General features: G+C 39.4%; 1 protein-coding gene across 8 annotated transcripts in view; it reads right to left on the bottom strand.

Moving 5' to 3' along the window:
• SNCAIP (synuclein alpha interacting protein) overlaps positions 1-22,642 on the bottom strand; it is a 163,925-nt gene that overhangs the window by 26,512 nt on the left and 114,771 nt on the right. For all 8 annotated transcript variants that reach the window (XM_027546966.1, XM_027546965.1, XM_027546967.1 and 5 more), the window contains 3 exons: positions 17,934-18,805; positions 16,161-16,340; positions 10,337-10,450 (listed from right to left, as the gene is read on the bottom strand). In XM_027546966.1, coding sequence (XP_027402767.1) covers positions 10,337-10,450; positions 16,161-16,340; positions 17,934-18,805 — 1,166 coding nt within the window. The remainder of the gene's footprint in view (positions 1-10,336; positions 10,451-16,160; positions 16,341-17,933; positions 18,806-22,642) is intronic.

The following is a 22,642-nucleotide window of genomic DNA, read 5'->3' as shown; positions in this document are numbered from 1 at the left end:
ATGGACATGGTTTGAGGAAACTCCAGGAGATGATGAACGACAGGGAAGCCTGGTGTGCTGCAGTCCATGGGGTTGCAAAGAGTCAGACATGACTGAGCAGCTGAACAACATGTAAAGAAGCCTAATAAAAAGAGTAAAATAAAAATCTAACATGTGAAGCTTAGATATAGCCAAGCTTACCCTATGAAGAGAACATTTCCATTCTGTATGAACTGAAAATTGATGCATCTTTGACTAAAGTCAATGAAAGAGAATTGTGCTGAGAATTCAAAGAGCAGAAAGTTATCTCAGAAATGCTCTTGTTTTGCTTCCATATTCTTCAGGTGGAAAAACGGATTCAGAGAAAGTTTGAGCATCTCCTCAAAGTTACACAGTGAGACGGAGTCAATGCTGGAACCAGAATCCAAGTCTTTTGATTTCAAGGCAATATTTCTGCTAGTCTGTTCAATTATCTGGTAGCTTTAAGAATATTATAAAACCTTGAACTATTGAGATAACTAGTTTCTACTTTAAGTTAATCACACTTCAACTATGACTTTGTAATCTCACACCTTTCAATCAACAGGCTTCCAAAAAGGGGAAACATATAAAGTTGTTAGGCATAAGATAACCACACTGAAATGAAACTGGGACCCTCTTGATTTTTCTGATCAAATGATGGTGGTATTTGAAAGGTAAAGCTTTCTCTTCTATGTTAAAGAGCACCAAACCTCTGAACACAACCTTTCCAAAGCAAAGACACAGAAGAGTCAGTGCGTGTTGTCATAACCTGTTTGCATTTTACCCACTGAGTCTTTTGTGGTATTTTCATGTTATGTTTAGTCTCAGGAGAAAGCAGGGGGATGGGATTTCAGGGTTTTAAAATAGAAAAATTAAATATAATGCTAAAAAAATACGAGAGTGGTAAAAATAACAGCATGAAATTTAGTGGGTGGAATTTGACATTTAAAAAGATGATCATGCCTTTCAAAGAGCCTTGAACCTCTCCTTAGCCTTTTATAGGATTTTTTCCCAGTTATTTGCTCGGACTGTTCATGAACTTTTATACTTTTCTGGATTAAATTTGCCTGCACCTTCTGAACATGCCAACTAATCTGCTAAAGGAATGTTGGATCAAAACAGCCAACTCCTTTCATGTTTCTCCCCTCATGTGGGGAACGGGGCACTGTTTATGAAAGCAACTGCGATATCAGGGAGAGACCGAATATTTGCACCACACTTTTTTTCACAGGAGCAAGCTGAAAGTAAGCCCTCCAAAGAAAAAGAACAGAAAATGTAGTTAATAGCTGCAACCAAGAATGTATCCTGGCAAAGCAGGGTGAGCGTTAGCTGCAAAAACAGACAGACCTTGTAGGAAGGGGAAATCTTCCATGTCCTGAGAGAATGAGGTGGGGCAGAAACCCGAGGCCAGGGCTGGGTGGCTGGAGGTGGATAAAAAAGAGGCCTAAGTGCTCTCTTCTTCAGAGGCAAAGAAAGAAAGAAAGTTGAAACTGATACCAGAGCAAGTGATGTTTCAAATGTATAAGGTAGAACAACTTCTGTTACTTTTCCTATTTTAGGGGAAAAAAAAAATTGAATTATCTTAATTTGGAGACAGATGACTAATTCATTTTTATTGAAGTACAGTTGCTATACAATGTTGTTAGTTTCTACTGTTCAGCAGAATGAATCAGTTATACATATATATATATATATATATTCCCCTTCTAAGATTTCCTTCCTATTTAGGTCACCACAGAGCCTTGAGTAGAGGTCCCATGCTATACAGTAGGTTCTCATTAATTATCTATTTTATACATAGTAGTGTATGTTCTTGCCTGGAGAATCCCATGGACAGGGGAGCCTGGTAGGCTGCAGTCCATGGGGTTGCGAAGAGTTGGACACGACTGAGCGACTTCACTTTCACTTTTCCCTTTCATGCATTGGAGAAGGAAATGGCAACCCACTCCAGTGTTCTTGCCTGGAGAATCCCAGGGACGGGGGAGCCTGGTGGGCTGCCGTCTATGGGGTCGCACAGAGTCGGACACGACTAAAGCAATTTAGCAGCAGCAGCAGCAGCAGTGTATGTATATGTCAACCCCAAACCCCCATTCATCCTCTCTCCCTCCTAGTATCCGTAAGTTTGTTCTCTATATCTGTGTCTCTATTTGTTTTGCAAATAAGGTTATCTGTACCATTTTTCTAGATTCCACATATAAATGATATTATATGATACTTGTTTTTCTCATTCTGACTTACTTCACTCTGTATGACTGTCTCTAGGTTTATCCGTGTCTCTGCAAATGGCAGTACTTCATTCCTTTTCGTGGCTGAGTCATATTTCATTGTATATATGTATCACATCTTCTTTATCCATTCATCTGTTGATAGACATTTAGGTTGTTTCCATGTCCTAGCTGATGTAAATAGGTGCTGCTGTGAACATGGGGGTGCATGTATCTTTTTAAATTATGGTTTTATCTGAGTATATCCCAAGAGTGGGATTGCTGGATCATATGGTAGTTGTATTTTTAGTTTTCTTCAGAATCTCGATACTGTTCTCTACAGTGGCTGCATCAACTTATATTCCCATCAACAGTGTGGGAGGGTTCTCTTCTCCTCCATATCTTTTCAGCATCTGAATCACGTGATCTTAACTCCTAAAAAGATCTGGATGAGTGGGTATATCTCAAGATCAATGACATGACCAACTGGTTAGAAGTCAATGTCTAAGAAATATCAAGAGGGCAATTTGCTGTGCCTTTGCTGGTGAAAAGGACAGCCCTGCTATCTTCAATGGCAAGCTTGTGGTGACTTGGTTTGCTCCATGATATTAAACACTAAGATTGTTAAGTGGGAGAGATTTTAGTGAATCATCCAATTCAAAGTCTTATTTTACAAATCAGACAACTGAAAAAAACAACTGGATATTCTCGGATATTCCAGCAGCTTCTTTAGCAAGTAAAGTTCATAGGGGTTCAAGATAATCAGAAATACTTTATATGTATGTTCTTGTCAGGCACACTTTCATGTTTTCCAGACTCAATTAAATATCATAATGGATGTGTGTGTGCTACACATGCACAGAAAATGCCCTTTACTATAATTCACAGTGTTTTACTTCTGTTGTTGCTCAGACACCAAATCATCTCTGACTCCTTATGATTCCATGGACTGCAGCACACCAGGCTTCTTTGTCTTTCGCTGTCTCCCAGAGTTTGCTCAAATTCATGTCCATGGAATCAGTGATGCCATCGAACCATCTCATGCGCTGTCATCCCCTTCACCTGCCTTCAATCTTTTCCAGCACCAGAGTCTTTTGCAGTGAGTTGGCTCTTCCCATCAGGTGGCCAAAGTATTAGACCTTCAGCATCAGTCCTTCCAATGAAAATTCAGGGCTGGTTTCCTTTAGGATTGACTGGGTTGATCTCCTTGCAGTCCAAGGGACTCTCCAGAGTCTTCTCTAGCACCACAATTCAAAAGCATCAATTCTTTGGCAGTCAGTCTTCTTTATGGTTCAACTCTCATGTTCAGATATAACTACTGGAAAAACCATAGCTTTGACTATATGGACCTTTGCTGGCAAAGTGATGTCTCTGCTTTTCAATATGCTGTCTATGTCTGCCATAGCTTTTCTTCCAAGGACTAAGTGTCTTTTAATTTTGTGGGTGCAATCACTGTCTGTAGTGATTTTGGAGCCCAAGAAAATAAAATCTGTCACTGTTTCCACTTTTTATCCATCTGTTTGCCATTAAATGATGGGACCAGATGCCAGGATCTTAGTATTAGGCCAGCTTTTTCCCTCTCCTCTTTCACCTTCATCAAGAAGCTCTTTAGTTCCTCTTTTCTTTCTGCCATTAGAGTGGTGTCATCTGCATATCCAAGGTTTGATATTTTTAGTAATAGAGTTAGAGGAAATATAATACTGCATTCCATAAGAGCAGGAATTTTCCCTTTATAGAAATCTGGGGAAGAACCTATAGAGACCTGGACTTTACAGGGGCTTGATGCCTTGGGAGAACAGGACAAGGTCTGTGTAAGGCAGGAGGTGCCTTGGCTCCTGGGGCTCTCCCCGTCAAGTGTAGTTCATACTGTTATGATAACCTGCTGCTTTTCTTAGGATGACCTGGATATTTCTTCCTTATAATTATTCTTCCCAAATTCAATATGCAAGACTTTAATCAAGGAAGACCCATTATCTTAATTCAGGTTAGTTGCTCCGTGGTGTCTGGCTCTTTGTGACCCCATGGATTGTAGCCCACCAGGCTCCTCTGTTCAAGAAACTCAAACTCTGGGAGATAGGGAAGGACAGGGAAGCCTGGCGTGCTGCAGGCCATGGGGTCATAAAGAGCTGGACACATCTAAATGACTGAACAACAGCAGCAACAACATTATCCTATTGTTTAAAACAATGTAGGTCTTTGCCCAGCAGGTCAAATTCAGTTTCCTATGCTGCAGTGGACACTTTAATAAGCTATGCAACTGGCCGCACTGTCCTTGGTGGCTCAGATGGTAAAGAGTCTGCCTGAAGTGTGGGAGACCTGGGTTTGATCCCTGGGTTGGGAAGATCCCTTAGAGAAGGAAATGGCAACCCACTCAAGTATTCTTGTCTGGAAAATCCCATGGATGGAGGAGCCTGGTGAGCTACAATCCATGGGGTTACCAAGAGTCAGACATGACTGAACAACTTCACTTTCACTTTATGCAACTGGCCTGTTTACTGAGAAGTTATATGGAAACAACCATCTCCCCTATGATACTGTGCAGAGAGGCACTGCTCAAAGGGATGGGCTGATTATCCACTTGGTTTCACAACCAGAGTTTAGGATTTCTGAGATGGCATGGAGATGGTTAGAATCCCTTGATTTGGGTAAAGCATGTTTAGCATCTTGGAGAAAAAAACAGCAACCCGCTCCAGTGTTCTTGCTTGGAGAATCCCATGGACAGAGGGGCCTGGTGGGCTACTGTTCATGGGATCACAAAGAGTCGGACACAATGTTGGCCACAATGGGCTGATGACTAAGCACAATGTTTAGCATCCACTCTCCTAGAAATGCTTTCTGCTCTGATTCTGGAAAACATGCAGACACCCACAGTCCTACAGTTTAAACAGTGACTTATTTGACAAATATCCAGTAAAGAGAAGAGATACAGCTACTTTCTCCAACTAAGATGACCCTGTGAATGTATATCACATATAAATATATATCCATGATGCCTAGCTCTTCTTTTAGACCTTTAGTGTGTTCTCCCCACCTCCCCAGTGACCCCACCCCTGCCGTGTGTGTGTGTGTGTGAGAGAGAGAGAGAGAGAGAGCGCGGGTGGGGGATATTAAAGAATATAACTTCAGACCTTCATGTTCCCATAGGTATTGCTTTTAGAGAACATCCAATGTAATCACATGGATGACGCAGTTCTGTATTATTTCTGTTTTACAGATTGCCTCTCCAACTGACATGCCATCCAATCACCTATATCTATTATATCTACCCATTCAATGTTCATCTAATGAATGAAAACTTACTTTATGTACTAGTTTCCTCTTCCAGGGATTTTCTGCTCTTTTGATAACCTGTTTTAATGTTTTTTGTGCATTCTTAAAGGCAATGGAACTTCTTTATAGAGGCAATTAATACATGTAATTTATGAACTTTGCTGGACAGTCTAGTTAAAAATGTAATTGAAAAGGATGCCACAGGTGCATTACTGCTATCAATAAAATCTCTATAGTTTTGTTACAACTGTAAGTTCTAAAGGAGGCAATTTTGTCTGTGATTATAAGTCATCAAATCTAACAAGCCATCAATTGTAAGATTCATTCCAGTTTTTGAGATGCTAAAATGTGAAGAAAAAAAAAAAGGCCAGCAATAGTTCCATATTGTCACTTATTGTAAAATTAATGTAGAATCTAGAGACAGTAAAATGTGAAAAAATAATACATCTAAGAATTGACTGAACAGGTTTAGGACTTCCCTGGTGGCTCAGAGAGTAAAGAATCTGCCTGCCAATGCAGAAGACCCAGGTTCTATCCCTGGGTTGGGAAGACACCCTGGAGAAGGGAATGGCAACCCACTCCAGTATTCTTGCCTAAGAATTCCATGGACAGAGGAGCCTGGTGGGCTACAGTCCATGGGGTCACATAGAGTCAGACACCACTGAGTGATTAACACACACACAGAGGTTTTAGGCTGAAAAAAATTTTTTGCCAAACTTATCTTATACTTTACTTATAGGTAAATAAACAATATTTATAGCAATAAAAATCATAAATTGGAAGGTATCCAATAACCATTATAGCTGACATTTACCTACTGTCTACTACAGGCTTCCTGTGACTTTTCTCATTTGGATCTCAGAGCAACCCTGTTAAGAAAGTTGTATTATCTCCATTCTAAAGATGAGGAAACTGAGGTCCAGGGAGACATTTTCTTATCTTTTCTTTTAAAATAAAGAAATATATACAAGGCTCCTGGGCTAGTAAGGGTAGGGCTAGGATTTAAACTCAGACTGAGGAGCTAACGTCCTGTGTCTTCTGTGTATGAATATCCACCACGGCTCATGACCCATGACCCCTGACTCCATAAAGGACGTGCTCCTTTGGCACCCCTTGGGTCACAGAAATCACGTTAACTGCCTGTCAGTCTGTGGGTTGTGGAGCTCTGTGCTAGTTATGCTTTTTCAAAGGCCTTGGAGAGCAGATTCTTGCTTGTGCCGATCAAAGGTTCTTCTGTGCACTTTCATCTGCAACTGTAGAACTTTCAGTGTTGTTTACTTATTTCTGCCCCATGACAACAAAATAATAAAGTCAACAGAATATTTCTCCTTTTAAAAGTAAACTGTGGAAAAACTCTAACACAGCCTGTGGAAGCAACCCCCTCACCAGCAGGCCCGTCACCATTCATGACCATTCGGAGGAATTCTGAGCCTTTTGTGAAAAAGTGACTTTTATTTTTTTAATCTGATCAGGTCAAACATTTAAAATGGAGAATGAACATCACATAGGCAAGTGTGTTCTTTCTCAGTAAATGCTTAATGCTGTGATGCCTGCTGTTTCCATAGCAGAACTTCTTGACCAAAAGTCACATTAAAGGTTTAGAAACAAAATGAGAAGTTTGATGTTGAAACAGTGACCAACACGCCAAACAGGCTGGAGCCCCCAAGCATGTGAGGGCGAGAGCTTCACTGGGACCCTGAAGGAGACCATCTGAGCTTTCATATTTGAATAAAACAGTCCAAGTTACACAGGCGGTAGCTTTGACTTGAGATCATTCTGTCTTGATTGTTTCACCAGCAGCATCTCTCCCTCAGGACAGCAAAGCAGGCCCATCTGAACACGCGCCCCTCTCTTTCCCTGAGTGTCCCTCACGCGTTCACCTTCATGCTCCCCGTGGCTGGTTCTGCTAAGTACTATCAGACAATGAAGTAATTGCCCCCTCTGAGACTTTGTGTGTCAAGAGGAGGAAGATCAATTCCTGTTACCCAAAGATCTATCACTCCAGGAGACCACTAAAAACTGCTGGCTACCCCGTGGTTCTGGAGTCCTTACAGTTAATTTTTTACCAGAAAAAGGATGCCAACTGTGAGTCAAATGAAGCCCATTCTTTTAAGAATCTATAGGAGGGGCAGAGGGTAACCAAAATAAACCAGGAGAGAAATTTTCCTCTGTACTATCCTTTCCAAAAGGTATTTACTGAAGAAACAAAAGCAGAACACACTCAAGTGCCTGCTCCATGTAGAAAAACCTGCATGTGCTGAAGCCATTAGAAAACTGTTCAGTAACAGTCTTCCTTGTGAAAATATTAGGCTTGCGATGGTTCCAAGCTCAGCATCTCCACGGGTTATCTGTTACATAAGTGGCTGCAGCGGACGTAGGATGGCTGCGCTGAGCTTGCAGTCCTAATGGGTGTCTACATTTTCCACTTGGGTAGGAATGCTCTCCTGAAGGCACTGCTGGGTACTCTGCTCAGAGCTGTACTTGAGGTCATTAAAAATGCTTATCAACTTGAAATAACAATCTGAAGACTGATACTAACATGAAGCAAATGTTTGACATGGCTCTTCGCAAAGGTCACTAATTTCTGTATTTTCCTCTTCTCCAGCCAAATAAACCACACTGTCACCTGACCAAATCCCAGAAATGGCACTTTCTTTTGTTTTATCCCAATGGCTTCAAAGTTATGAGACGCCTGCTGTGAGAGGTGAAGAGAGAAACTGGCACCTATAAGCAACATTTCCCAGGACAAAGAATACCAGATGCCCTATTATTGACTTAAAGTCTCAGAACAGCAAGGCAATCCTTCCCTCCTTTTCTTTGGCAAGCTCTTCCAAAACTGCAGTCAGCTTTTCCACTGATATCTGAAACTCCTCTTTACATAAGCAAATGAAATCAGGGGTGTGAAACAATTATTCAGACAATTTGAGAATAAATAAAATTTCATCTTATACTGAGAATGATTTATGAGGACTATTTGTCTTCATAATTCTTGTGGTCATTTGAAAATACTATTCTCCCCTCTGCTGGCCTAAGCCAAAAGAGAGCATCTTTAGCAAATACTTATTAATTCTTATGGTAGTTCATAGAACACCACGGCTGGGGCTCATAAGTGCAATACACAAAGAAAATGAAGCAATTACTTCAAAGACAGTGGCTTTTACAAATTTTAAATGTTCTTGCTTCTTTCTTCATTCCATAAATTTAGTACCATGAGCTGTGTTTAAGATACTCCAAATACCACAACATATTGTTAGATAGAATTATTTAAAAAAAAGGACTTCTGCAGCTATATCGGTTCCATTGCAAACAAGCTACACAAATTTACACGGATGGAGAAAAAAACCAGAATCTGGCCTCAAAGTCAAAGGACCTGAGTTGAGATCCAGCCTTTGCTCTTACCGGCCACTAGACCATATGTCAACCACTTAAACGACTTTCTGTCTTCAGTCTCCTCATCTATAGACTAGGGATAAAAACAACAGAATCCAATAACGTTGTTTTAAAGACTAAGTCAGATAATGTACACAAAAGTCCAATGGCATGGTGCTTGGTATGTATAGGAAACAGTACATATATATATTAATTGAAGTTACCATGGCATATTATAAGGTATCACCTAACATGAACCCCACTAAAGAAAGGCTGTGGCAATATTCTGAGTCTATTTATAAATTTGAGATTTTCATGCTCGAAAAAGTATAATCTCTTGTTGACAACACCACAATTTACTGCCACTGGGAAAGTTTACGAAGCCAAAGGGATACGGTTATAAGAATGAGAAGCAATTTTCTTTGCCACAAACAAATGTGATTAAATCTATTTTAATGCACTGCTGACTTTATTTATATTTTCTTAAGGCTGAGATTGGCATTTTGTGGTTCCAGTTTTTTTAAAGATTATTTATACTCATCCTTCCCAAAGGGAGTTAGTGATGATTTTTTACTGTATACACTGGATTGTAATCTGTGTACATCAATTACTCACACTGGGATTTCCTAATGTAGAAACTGACTGTAACTGAGACTCACTTCGTTTGCATGATTGCTCATCTATTTTTTTTTTAATTCTCTAATTCTTTGTTGAAGATGATAAAACAAGCTTTGAATACATAAACAAACATAAATAGAAAAACTCAATGTTGTAATTATTACCAAATTAATCTGAAAGTAAAATTTAGCAATGACAATTAAAATCCCAATAAAGATGGTTTAACTGAATATGAACAGCCTGTTTTGGAAAAGAAAACATGTACAAATATTTAAGAAAATTTTAGGTAAGTGATTGCTTTGCTTATCTTTAATGGAGCAAGACTTCCTCAATTAATGTCTTACTAAAGATTTGCTTTTTAATTTTGGGTTCAAGAAAATATATTATTTTTCATTTCCATAAAAGTTAAATTTGTTTATTGTAGGAAATTTGGAAAGAAGTGAAAAACATAAAAAAAGAAAATAAAAGTCACTTATAAGTCTGAGTGATAATTACTATAAACATGTGGAGACAGTTTTTTTTTTTTTTTTTCTAGTCTTATTATTCATTTCTCTTTCTCTTCAAAATTCAAAGTTGGTGCCAAATTACAGGAACAGTTTTGTATCATATATTTTAACTGAATATTATATAATGAATATTTTTCTGAAAAATTCTGTCATATGAATGTCTCATTATTTATCCAATATTCTATCATGAAATATCTAGGTTTAACACATTTTTTTCCTACAAAAAATGCTACAATGAATATCATTGCCTATAAATCTTTGAATATATCTTTGATGATTTTTTAGGTTTGGATTTTGATATATTAAAATTTTAAAAAGCAGTAGATTACACAGTATGCAAAGAGAAAATAATTAAAATTTTCTTCATACCTGACCAAAACAACCTGCATAATGAATAAGGCTTGGAAAATCCTTAGAACAACTCAATTCAGCAATGGCTTCTGTTTCACTCACCATCCAGCGTACACACTCCAACTGACCATTCTAGATTAAAAAGAAAAAAAAATGAAGGTAATTCAAGTTTAAAAGTTATCTCACAGGTGGCATTTTTACCAAGAAAAAAAATCACATGAATTTTAGCTTTTATTTCTGGCTTAACTCATTTACAATAAATGTATACCATACTTGTGACCAGTAATTTCTACTCTAAATCAACTGCATAGTTTTTACTTAAATATGTTCTCATAATTTCATTAGTTATTTAAAAATCAATTTATTAAAGTATAATTTGCTAAGTATAAAATGTACTCTTTTAAACGTACAATTTGAATTTTTGACAAGTATATTCTCTGGTAACTCCAACTCCAGTGAAGACATAGAACATCTCCACCCTTGCCCCCTCATTTCTAGCTCTCCTTTGTTCTCCTACTGCTCACCTTTGCCCACATGACCACTCTGATTCCTATCACAGCAGAAGAGAATATGCACTCTTTAACATCAAGTTTCTTTCTACCTGGGCTTCCCTTGTAGCTCAGTCAGTAAAGAAGCTGCCGGCAGTGCAGGAGACCTGGGTTCGATCCCTGAGTTGGGAAGATCCCCTGGAGAAGGAAATGGCAACCCACTCCAGTATCCTTGCCTGGAAAATCTCATGGACAGAGAAGCCTGGTAGGCTGCATAATGCTTCTATCTACATAAGCTACTGCTTGGAGATAGCTTATTTCTTTTTATTGCTGAGAAGTATTCCACTGTATGAATATACTACAATTTGTTTATCCATTAACTCTTAGAACTGGCTTTTTCTCTTGATAAGTTAGAATGTGAGGAGTCCAAAATAAAGAAAAGGGAAATAATCCCAATGCTACATTCACTGAAGGAGCCTTCTCTTCCCTGATGCTCACAGTCCTTTTCTCCTGTGCTCAAATCCACACTGTGCAAACCAGGAAGACTGCTGTGATATACACAACCTAGCCATTAAGACCCAGACTTTGGACTGGATTTAAATCCTTAATCCACCACTTAGTTACAAGACCTTGAATAAGCGTCTTCATCTCTCTGATACTCAATTTTCTCATCTATGAAATAGCAGGGGTTAGTAGCAGCTACCTTATGGAGTTACCGTAAAGATTAAATGAGGCGAAGCATGTCAGCTTCCTAAGCACACAATACCTGTTATCTTATACTATATTAAAATGCTATCTTAGATCCTCATAATAACTCCAGAAGACAAATGAGACATTCAGCTGCTTTCCTGGTTTATACAGTGTGGGATCTTAGCCCAAGAGAAAAGAACTACGGTGGGTGTGAAGTCAGGGAGGCCTATACTGAAAATAAGACAGGGGAAGTAATCTGCTCATTCTTCACTTACTCTGGAATTTCAAGTAGTTAACTTGTAGCTAATCTCATGTAGAACAGTCATCTAGCATGATTAGTACCTGTTGAATAGTTTCCCGGTGCCCTACTCAGCTCTATCTCCTCCCATTTCTTTCCTCCTTGCTGCCCAGGGAGGCTGATCTCTATGAGTTGATTCCCTTGGCCCCCGGCTTTTGACTGGGTTTGGCTGATGGAAAGCAGTAGCAGGAAACCAGGAAAAGAGAGTGTGTTTAAGGTTCCCTTTGTTCCCAACTCCCCCTTAATGGAGATGCCACTGGTCTGCTGAGTCCTACCAACCAGTCAAAGGTCAAAAGTCAGCAGTTCTACTCAATCCTCTCTATCTCAAGTCCTTCCCCTGCCCTTTTAGGCTCTGGGGTGGTAAATGCGCTCTGGTTGTTACTGACCCCAATATATTATACTGTCCTTCACATGCTCCCTACACTACACCCCATCCATTCACCCTCCTTTTGCTTATAAATCATTCATTATGGCCTCTCCTTAAATTACACAATTTGAGCATGCAGTGTTTCTTAGGAGAACTTAAAAAACAAAATAAAACAACCCAAGGATACAATGTGCTTCATTCCCTCTGAATGAAGAAAGGAAAAGGAACCATGCTGAGCATCTATAAGCAAGACAGTCTACATCAATGTATTTTAACACAGAATGCAGAAATATGAGACAATAGTCCTGATTTTAGTAATAGCAGTTAGAGTCTTTTCTCTGTCTTTGGTTAGTCTAACTAAAGGTTTGCTAATTTTTAAGCAGCTTTTTATGAGACAAATTTGGTTTTGCTGATTTTTTCTATTGCTTTTCTATTGTCTATTTCATTTATTTTTGCTTGAAAAGTTTTAGATTTCCTTCTTCCTGCTTGCTTTGAATTTAGTATTTTTCTAGTTTTATGAGGTAGATTAGGCTATTAATTTGAGATCTTCCTCCTTCTCCTTCTTTTTTAAACACAGGCATTTACCAAAACATATATTTCCCTTTAAGTAAGCTTTAGGTGCATATTTAAATGTAGGTATGTTGCATTTTCATTGATCTCCAAACAGCTTACAATTTTCCTTATAATTTCTCTTTTGATATAATGATTATTTTGGACTGTGTTAATTCTATATACTTGTGAATATCTTAAATCTCCTTCTGTTATTAAAGCTGATTGCATTTCATTATAGTTAAAGACAAACATTTTGCATGATTTTAATTACTTTAAATTTATTGAGATCTGTTTTATGACCCAACATATGGTCTATAAGAGAGAATATTTCATGTGCACTGGAAAAAAATGCATGTTTCTGCTGCTATTGGGTAGAATGTTCTGTTCGATGTGTTAGGCTTAGTTCATCGAAGAAGAAACATTTAAACAAATAAAAAGTTGCCAGAGAGGCAAAAGGAAATACTATATCGTTACCATGAGTTTGAAAGCCATATCACTTGTCATTAATAGAACTACCAACAAAACAAAAATCTTATTAAGTTCTAGCTGGAAATTTTTACTTGCTAACATCTCTGAGCTTTGGGTCACTCATTGTATGTTAAAAAGGACAATCAGTAGGTTATGTATTTTCTCACCAGACCAGCATTTTGTCTTTGGACTTATTCAGAAATTAAAAGAGAATTAAGGTTATTTCATTACAAATCTGTTTAGATTCTAAATTTTTGTGCTGGCTCCATGTTAGAAAACAGATTGTTTTCACCTTTTTGAAACTTTCTTTACAATCATTTTGTTTAACTGTTCCCAAAGGGCACTTAATAATACCTTGAACTCCCACAGTATCTAGTGTTGGGTCCCCGAGAAAGCACTCAATAAATTTTGCATGGAGCTGGCAAGAATTTATGATGTTCCATTTAAGGAGTTTAAGTATGGGGAGAGATGTTCTTAAGCTTTGGTATGACTTCAGAGCCCCTTTTCTAATGTAATCTTCTTATTTGATATCCTGTCTCTGACTCTGCTTCCTGTCAGCCAAGTCGTATCATGTGAGCAGCTTCTGCACATTTGTACCAAGTCTGTTTGTCTTTAATGACAGCAGGGCTCTCCAAAATGTGCTTAACGAGGTGAAACGCCACCAGTTAGTTACCAGTGTTCAAAACAAGGTCTTAAAATGGAAGAATGATGACTTCTTGGGACTCCCTCAATTTCATCAATGTCCATCACAAAACACTAATGGACTGAGGCAGGACATGTATCAGGACAGGATCGCCAGAAGGCAAGGCACGTGTTATAAAATATTTGTATTTACCGCTTTTGTAAATTCTAGATTAAATGAAGGAATAAAAGAACACTTCCATTTCTCAGATCATTTTCCAGAAATAAAGTATGAAAAGCCTGAGACTGCGAAACTATAAGAGCTTTTGAGTCCTATGGGTTTGATTGCATGTTCTTCATTAAAGCAGAAAAAAAAATTACTAAGTTTGCATGCTGATTGTATCAGAGAGAAGCTATATTGACTGGAGGAGTTTAAGAATAAACAAACACTTAATATGAATAACATAAAGGAGTTTGCCCAGGGTTGGCTTAATGACCATTAAATTTCTTAGGTACCTTTCTACTTTGAAGATTCTTACTCTATCAAAACAAGCATTTGGGCACACAAATTAACAAATTTTATATGATTATGTGTGTGTGTTAGTCTCTCAGTCGTGTCTGACTCTTTGCAACTCTATGGACTATAGCCCACCAGGCTCCTCTGTCCATGGGATTTTTCCAGGCAAGAATACTGGAGTGGGTTGCCATTCCTTTCTCCAGGGGATCTTCCTGACCCAGGGATTGAATCCAGGTCTGCCACACTGCAGGCACTCTTTACTGTCTGAGCCACTAGAGAAGACTTAACTACAATTATGTAGTTAAGATATATTCAAAACCCACCACTAGTGAGTAAAACTAATGAGCACTGTATTTTATAAATACTAAAATGACAAGGTAGATGTCAGCAATCACTGGCACTGAAAGAATATTTTAGTCATGACTGACATTCCCACTGATTACCAAACCCAATTCTTGCCTTCCCACAGCATTCTGACATGGGACTAGATCCTGAATTCACCATCCTGCACTGGTAACTTACCTGCCTTATCCACCAGGCTATCAATTCCTTAAGAAAAGAGACTATGTCTCATTCACATTTGTTTTGCCAGTGCCTTAAAACAATGTCTGGTGGACTCAAAAACACTGTTTAACTTCACTATACTGAATTTTCACTCACACTTGTTTTTTTCTTTTTTCTTGATGGCAGTTCAGCTCTTATTTGACATAGCATCACTGACAACTAAGGAAAAATGATATCTATCCACTGGGGTCATGGATTTCTTATATGATCAAGAAACCTAATGACTGAGTAACATTAAACACAATAGAAAGCAACTTCTTAACAATGTAAAACTTTGCTGAATGATAAATAAATTGAAGATACAAAAATTTAGATTTGCATAAGAGGTATACAGGGGAAGGAAATTGCTTTTCAAATATAACATGTTCCTTAGTGAATTCACAAACAGACTTTAAACTAGCAAGTTCCCCTAGTATATTTCAATATAATTCTATTTGTAAAAATTATGATTATTCAGCTTTTAGAAGCCATAACTATTAAGCAAAGCAAAGTACAAATGCAGAAGCACAAGATGTATTATATTTCCCTAAACTTCACTTCTGGCTTCTTAATAAATGTGATTGAATTCCACATTTATTTGCCAAAGATCTTAAAAGTAATTTTAGTTTAATAGCTAACCTTCTAGTGATGTGTTACATTTTACAGAGGCACTCACTACAGTGCTATAAAAGACAACATTTTCCTGTATCAGTGTTTCTGGGTTTTAACTCTATCCCAGTCGGCATTAATTTGCCTAGTTTTTGACAGATAACATACTGTGCTCTGTGAGAGCCAAACTCAAACTCGGCACCGATATTCTAAAGAACTCCTGATATTGCAGACACTTCAACTTCAGATGTAATCCATCAGAGGTCCACTTTATTCTCTGAAATCCTCCTGAGTACTAGGCTAGCATGCCTTACCATACACCTTTTCCCCATTCATCTTGCTCATTTATACTCACATTAGGGAAAAAAATGAAACAGCCTCACAAAGATCCAAGGGTGGTTAAGAATCCAAACTGCAGTCACCATGAATAACAAAAGTTCTTAAAATGGCAACAGATCATTTTCCTTTCTCTTTATTAGTTTTCCTTTCTCTTTTGATGCTTACCCTAAATTGGAATATAGTCTCAAAATCTCAAAGCAGTTAGCAACTGAGACGGTTAACCTTTTAAATGCAATAGGTTCACTTGCTGTTTGCTTGGAACATCACTTTTCTCTCTTTCCACTCTAACAGTTTACTAGAAATCTGACAAGACAGGAACATGTGGAGGGCCCAGCCCCAACCACCAGTACCTTGATGGCCAGGCCTGCGGGAGTCAACTTCTCCACATTTCGCTCATTGAGGCAGTCTTCTCCCATCAAAGAAGTGAGGTGCTGCAGGCACTCTGCATGTCCCTGCGATGCGGCAACGTGTAAGAGATTGTTTCCACTTTCGTCATGAATTTTGTCTAGATTGTCGGCAGCTAGGTGTGGCTGTACACATAGTAAGATGAGGAAAACTTAAGTCAATAAAACAGAATGAGAAGCTGTGGGGGTTTTGCTCTGGGCCTTGGGAAGAAGAGATGAACTTCCAGAAGCCCTGGTGACAGTCACGGGGTTGTAATAAGTCAGAATTCCTTGCTATGAAAGCACAGGAATGCTCAAGTGACTTACGTTCATGGGAGACAGGCAACAGAGATGAGTCAACGAGTCTGTAGAGGCTCCAAGCCAGCTTTCTAACAACTCATGGCAACCAGCAGGTTTCTTGTCTGTCTCCTCCATTCCTGCTATGTTCTGAGGGCCAGACTCTGCTTTATTCCCTGTGGTAGGTTTGCTAAATGAATGAACTACCTGTCTTAACCATCTGCTTTGACTTGAGCTTTGGAGAGCTGGCTCTGATGGCAAGCCTCATGATGGGTGCTGTAGTCTGTGCTCCCCTGGGTACCTCCAAACACTTTCACCCCTAAACAAACTCCTGGGCATCTGGAAGCTATACTTGGACTCTGGTTTCTTCACCTTGAGTGAAGTTCAGTGCCCTGAGCGTGACTCATTGATAAAGACTGTTGGGTAAATTGAGAGGTGTTATCATTTGGGAAACATAAAAACATGGGAAAGATAAAAGAAAGGGATGAACCAGAGAGGAAGAGCCAGGAGAAATGGAAAAGACATTTTCAAGAGACCAAAAAAAAAAAAATTACTTAGTAAAATTGTTCAATGATATCATCCTATTATAACACTAAAATTTGTGGTATTAGACCAAGTGCATTACATTTATCTATGCATAGCTTTACCATGAGTAGAATCACATGGCCAAGATGTGATGATTTTCCTTGAATGAGACTTTAATTAACACCACAGTGTCAGCTCAGGTTTACTACTGTTTGATCCATGTCTGGAAGCCAGGAAAGAACAATGTAGGCAGATGGAATGTGATTTCAGTTTAATTTTCTCTGAGCCTAAGCAGAACAGACTTTTCTTACATCATGTTACTCTGTGTCTAGAGTCTCTGGAAAAGCTTCTTCATGCTCCCTAGACATGCAGACCTGGAACTAAATAAAAACTCCATGTGGGTCAGAGGGCAATCAAGCTCTAGGGTAAGTCTCTATCTGCAAAAGCTTTCAAACATCCTGGTCCAAGTCTTCTGAATAATGATCAGGATAAAACAGAAGACCCTCTGTTCATATATCTGGCAATTCCCCATCAGCAAGGAACTGACATCCCCACAAATAACTCAGTGAGAGCATTGGGAACCATTTGAAAAGCAAAAGGAAAGACATTAACATTCATATTTTTTAAAGTGCTGGGCTTTTTTGGGTTTTGCTTTTACTTTAGAGTACATGTCCTTATTACAGTTGAATTCATGCACAGTTCAAGTGAAATAATACTCCCTCTATAGCCATTTGTTTTTCCTTATATTAAACACCTTTTAATTTTAAAATTCCAAAGTCACATCGCCCAACTAAAGCCATGAGCAGAGATTAAACAAAAATTGGAACAAAAGCATCATCATTCTGTTACTGGTGAATGGAATTGATAGAATTGGAGTTCTAGATGGTTAGCGTGTATATTGAATTAGTTCATACTCACCAGGAGAGATATTTGCCCTTCTTTAACAATGTTCAAGATGCTTTTTACTTTTTTCAGGTACTCGTTCCTTTCTTCAGGTCCCTGGGAGCTGGTCCAGTTCATGCCACCAATCTGCTCCTCTAGTTTGGGGTCTGTTGCCGAGGACTGCAGATGGAAGGCCCTGAGCTGGCAATCTGGTGCCATTGCCTTGTCAACTTTCCGACTGTGAGGATCACTGAAGGTCTTGTGTAGAAAGTCCTTACCCTGGTTTTCAGGCTCATAAGCAGAGCCACTTTTAACAAGAGGAGGAGAACTCTCTGATTCTTCAGGGGAGAGCTTCTGTTGGTCCTGGACAACAGAGGATGCTTTTCTCAAGTGAGGGCTTTTCACAGGAGAAAGGACACAAAATGGTGTCATGTTAGACGGGGAGCTCTCAGCACTTCCGGTAGGGCAAGCTTTGCCGGAAAGGCCATTAATGCTTGTGCATAAACCCAAAATTCTTTTTTCCGAAGTCGCCTTGGTGAAAGAGGCCAGCTGCTGACTGGATTTGATGTAAGGCACGTCAAGAATCTCATCCATGTCGAGGTCATAATGTTCCAGCTCCCCCAGCAGGGTGCTGGGTTCCGTGCTCTTCCTCTGGGGGCTGCCCTCGACAGCTCTGGGGCCAAGCTCCTCGGGTTGGGGGCCTGGGTCAGGATCATTCCCTTTCTGGTACTCTGCCTTTTGGTTCTTTTGGTCATCACTTTCATTGTTCTCCAGAGTCTCTGGCTGGTGTTTCAATGGGGACACTCTTTTCACTGGGCGGAACTTACTATACACATCGGCGATTCCTGTGGGCTTCTGCGTGTTTGTAATAAGAGTTGAGACACCACAATTCCAGCCAGAGCTAGACACTGTTTTAAAATAAATTAAGAGAGGGGACTATTAAATTGAAACACTGAAAATAGCATGGCCATGTAGGCAGACACGATCCTCTCAAGTTGTGCTCAAAGGAAGTCTGGGTATTAAGGAACAATTTAAGAGAGAATGTAGACCATAAAACAGTTTGTACTTACCCTTGAAAAACAGTGAATGCTAAAAGAAAGTTACCACGTATTGGCTTAGAATTAATTCATGTAGAAATAATAGTAGAAGCAAATAGCAAAAGAAAACAAACCCAGATAGACACTCTGTTTTATTCCCTGAGTGGTTGCACCTCCCTGACAGTATGTTGATACTTGTCACCACTCTGAAAAACAGAATTGGAGGACAGGATCCTTTGCATTTAATAAACTTCCAAACTAATTCAGGGAGAGAAGGTATGTACCTGCATTTGTGCACACACACATAGGTATACCCTTAGAGCTCATGAAGTCTTGGAGAAAGAAGGGGTAAATGATTTAATACTGGGCAAACTTAAACTGAGAACTACTGAGTGATTCCCTAGGTGATCTGTTAGATGGATCAGGGAAAGAACAGGAAGGCATGGAATGGTCAGGACTGGCTGGACCGTGGGAGATAAGGCACAGTGGAGTTCATCCCACCCTAGACTGATTAGTATCCAAGTCAACCATAGCTCATGGGCATTTGACAGTGCTTTGTGGCATATGACCAGCAACATAACACACTGCCACGCCACAAGGGAACATGCTCTTTTAGAGTCACTGCTGCCCTCCGTCGTTTGGAAAGCTGGAAATAACAGGAGGAAGTTGCAAAGGGAGGGTGAAGCAGGCAGGCTAGTATTTTTTTTTCCCCCTTCTCATTTCTGTGCAAAGTTGATAAAGATTGTATAGTCTGTGTTTGAGTGTCTGGTTGGGATGACGTGTCAAGTGAAACAGCAACACATGAGAGGTGAAAGACAAACACCACCTCCTTCCACAGGGAGCCTCATATGACCAGCTGCCCCTGCCTCCCCTCAGAGGCTGACCGAGCAATGGCCTCCTCCCTCGGCCTCGATGATACAGCTTCCTGTCTGGGACAGTCCTCTGACTAGACAGATGACCCTGCACCCTGGTAACTTGCAGGCCACTGATTTATGGACTCTTACTCCTTTCCCACTTAGTTTATACCATCCTCCACCAAAGGGGTGAGGTTTCAGGATACGCCTTCCCACTTGGCATCTCCCATCTCTGTCTCCTCTAGAACGGCAGCGGGTGGGAAGGGTTTAAACCAAAGTACCTGTGTGTGTCTGTTCTTTGCCGGTGAGCACAACCCAAAAATGGGCTTCCCAGGTGGTGCGGTGGTAAAGAATTCCACCTGCCAACAGAGGAGATGCAAGAGACGGGGGTTCGATTCCTGGGTTGAGAAGATCCCCTGGGGGGAGAAATGGCAACCCAGTCCAGTATTCTTGCCTGGAGAATCCCATGGACAGAGGAGCCTGGTAGGCTACAGTCCATGGGGTCTCAAAGAGTTGGACACAATGGAGTGACTGAGTACACACACACACACAAACACACACACACACACAGCACAACCAAAAACTAAAGGAACCTGAGAGGAACGTATATTCGGGACTGTAACTTCTGCAATAGCCCCTGCTATCACTGATTCTTGGGGTGAAAGTAGCATACAGATGATTTAAAGTTCCCTAAATTTAGACCTGGCCATTCTTCTTCCTACTACAGTGTGTTCTCAAAGGATTCCGGTAAGTTCCAGAGTCAAAACAAAATGAGAGTGAGAGTTCTAAGCCTGAATGCTAGATACCTATTGGTGGGTGAGTTTTCCCCCTAAGTGGACCACAACTTTGCTTGTGTCTCAGAGGGTCTGCACAAAGCAATCCTTCTCTGAGGACTTTCAGGAACCTACGAGAACACTGTCAGCTGTGGAGTGAGGCCAGGATTCTGTCTAATAAGAACGTGAAGTCACTCAGTCGTGTCCGACTCTTTGCGACCCCATGGACTGTAGCCTACCAGGCTCCTCTGTCCATGGGATTTTCCAGGCAATAGTACTGGAGTGGATTGCCATTTCCTTCTCCAAGGGATCTTCCCAACCCAGGGATCGAACCCAGGTCTCCCACATCATAGACAAATGAAACGGGTGTTAATTGAGAATATTCCAGAAGGGGAGGTATCTAGATGCTCTTAAGCTGCTGCTCCTCTGCCTTTAGCTAACTCTGGTTCTTACATGTATACAGTTCTTGACACAGAGCAGACAATTAACAAATGCTAGTATCTGAGTTTGAATCTCACTCTGTACAACACAGTAAATTTCTTTAAAAATGCCCAAAGTGCATCCTTCTGAGGGATTCACAGCTTAATTTCACAGGGAACGAAAGTCCTTTTAATAAACTCAGAGGAGCGATAATCACCGAGAGCTGGATTTTCTAGTTATTTATGAAATGTAAATATGCAAAGGCAAAGACTAATTCCAACTGGTCCATTATAAATTTCAAAGTCTTTCTATCCTTTATATGTCCTTTTGCCCTATAAAATGTAAAGCTAAAAAAATTAATGCCTGCCAGAAATTCTTGCCAAGCCTTTAACTCTTCCTTTCAAGAACACATGGTTACTTACTTTTTTAAAAGAGCAGAGAAACAGTGGACACAGAGTTTATAATATGTAAATATGCCTTTAATTTTATCCATCAATTATCTGAAAAGCTTATAGTAGAATATATATATATTCCTTAACATTTCTGAGATATACACTTATTATTAGGGACAGCATTTGCTCATATATTGCCAACTACCTTCATGTTTTTGGAACTTCTTGATAATGTGAATCTCAGGATGTAATAAAAAAATTTTCAAGCCACATAACTTAGTGGGCCAGTACAACGAGACCATTGTACCAATGTATTTATGTATCATATAAGGTCGTGGGTTCAAAGGGCTACTCTTTTATGTTGGCTTTATTTACATGTGAAATTTTTTCCAAGTGATACAGGGAAATGGATACCATATGTTTCCCAGCTGTTTTCTTCTGACAGGGGCCATTAAGAATGCTCTATGGAAATGAATTCTGTCTGAATCTTAAGAAAACACTTCTTTCCACAGAAGAGCCTAGAAACTGAAGACTGGGCATCAACATTAGGCTTGTTGTCCTCCTTATTCAAACCTATGGTTTTTTTTTTTTTTAGGTTGAGTGTGAAATCTGTGCTTTTTAGTCTCTGTCTTGACTTCCTGGGAAAAAAAGCCCAGTTAGAAAAAAATGGATTAGATGACAAGTTTTCATGAGAATGCTCTCATTTATTACCATATACTTGTCTGAGAAGTAAAATTTTGTTTATATACAAAAGATAAAACTCAATTAGTTTCTTTCTCCTAAGCTGGGAAAATGGGCATTTTAAGCATAACATCATTGCCCTTAATGACTGACAAGATTTTCACTTCCAATTCGACAAGTCTACCAAAAATTCCACTTATACTGTTGTTCTATGCCAACACCATAATAAGTTTCTTACAATGCATGGAAACAAAGATCAGACTAACTATGGTTACTAGGAAGACTTTTAGGCTAAATTTGTTTCCTGGAAATCATGAATAAACAATTCACATGTTAAACTTTAAATCTCTGAAAATCTGATCTATTACCTTATGAGATCTTTACAAGCTCTGTAAGAACACAGTCTGTGTCTAATTTCTCTCTATCCGTCAAAGCACCCAGGAAATTCCTTTATACGAGTAGGTTCTCAGTGACTTTTTGGTACAGTGGATTCATTTTCAACATCTTATGAAAGGAAACATATAAAATACACCTTAAACCAGTCCTGATTATGGCACACATTTTCTAAATGGTCAGTAGGTGAATGGA

This window comes from Bos indicus x Bos taurus, chromosome 7 (genome assembly GCF_003369695.1).
Source record: "Bos indicus x Bos taurus breed Angus x Brahman F1 hybrid chromosome 7, Bos_hybrid_MaternalHap_v2.0, whole genome shotgun sequence".
In the NCBI taxonomy this organism is placed as follows: domain Eukaryota; kingdom Metazoa; phylum Chordata; class Mammalia; order Artiodactyla; family Bovidae; genus Bos; species Bos indicus x Bos taurus.
The sequence above is the reverse complement of the archived record's forward strand: the minus strand, read 5'-3'. Positions and strand labels throughout refer to the sequence as shown.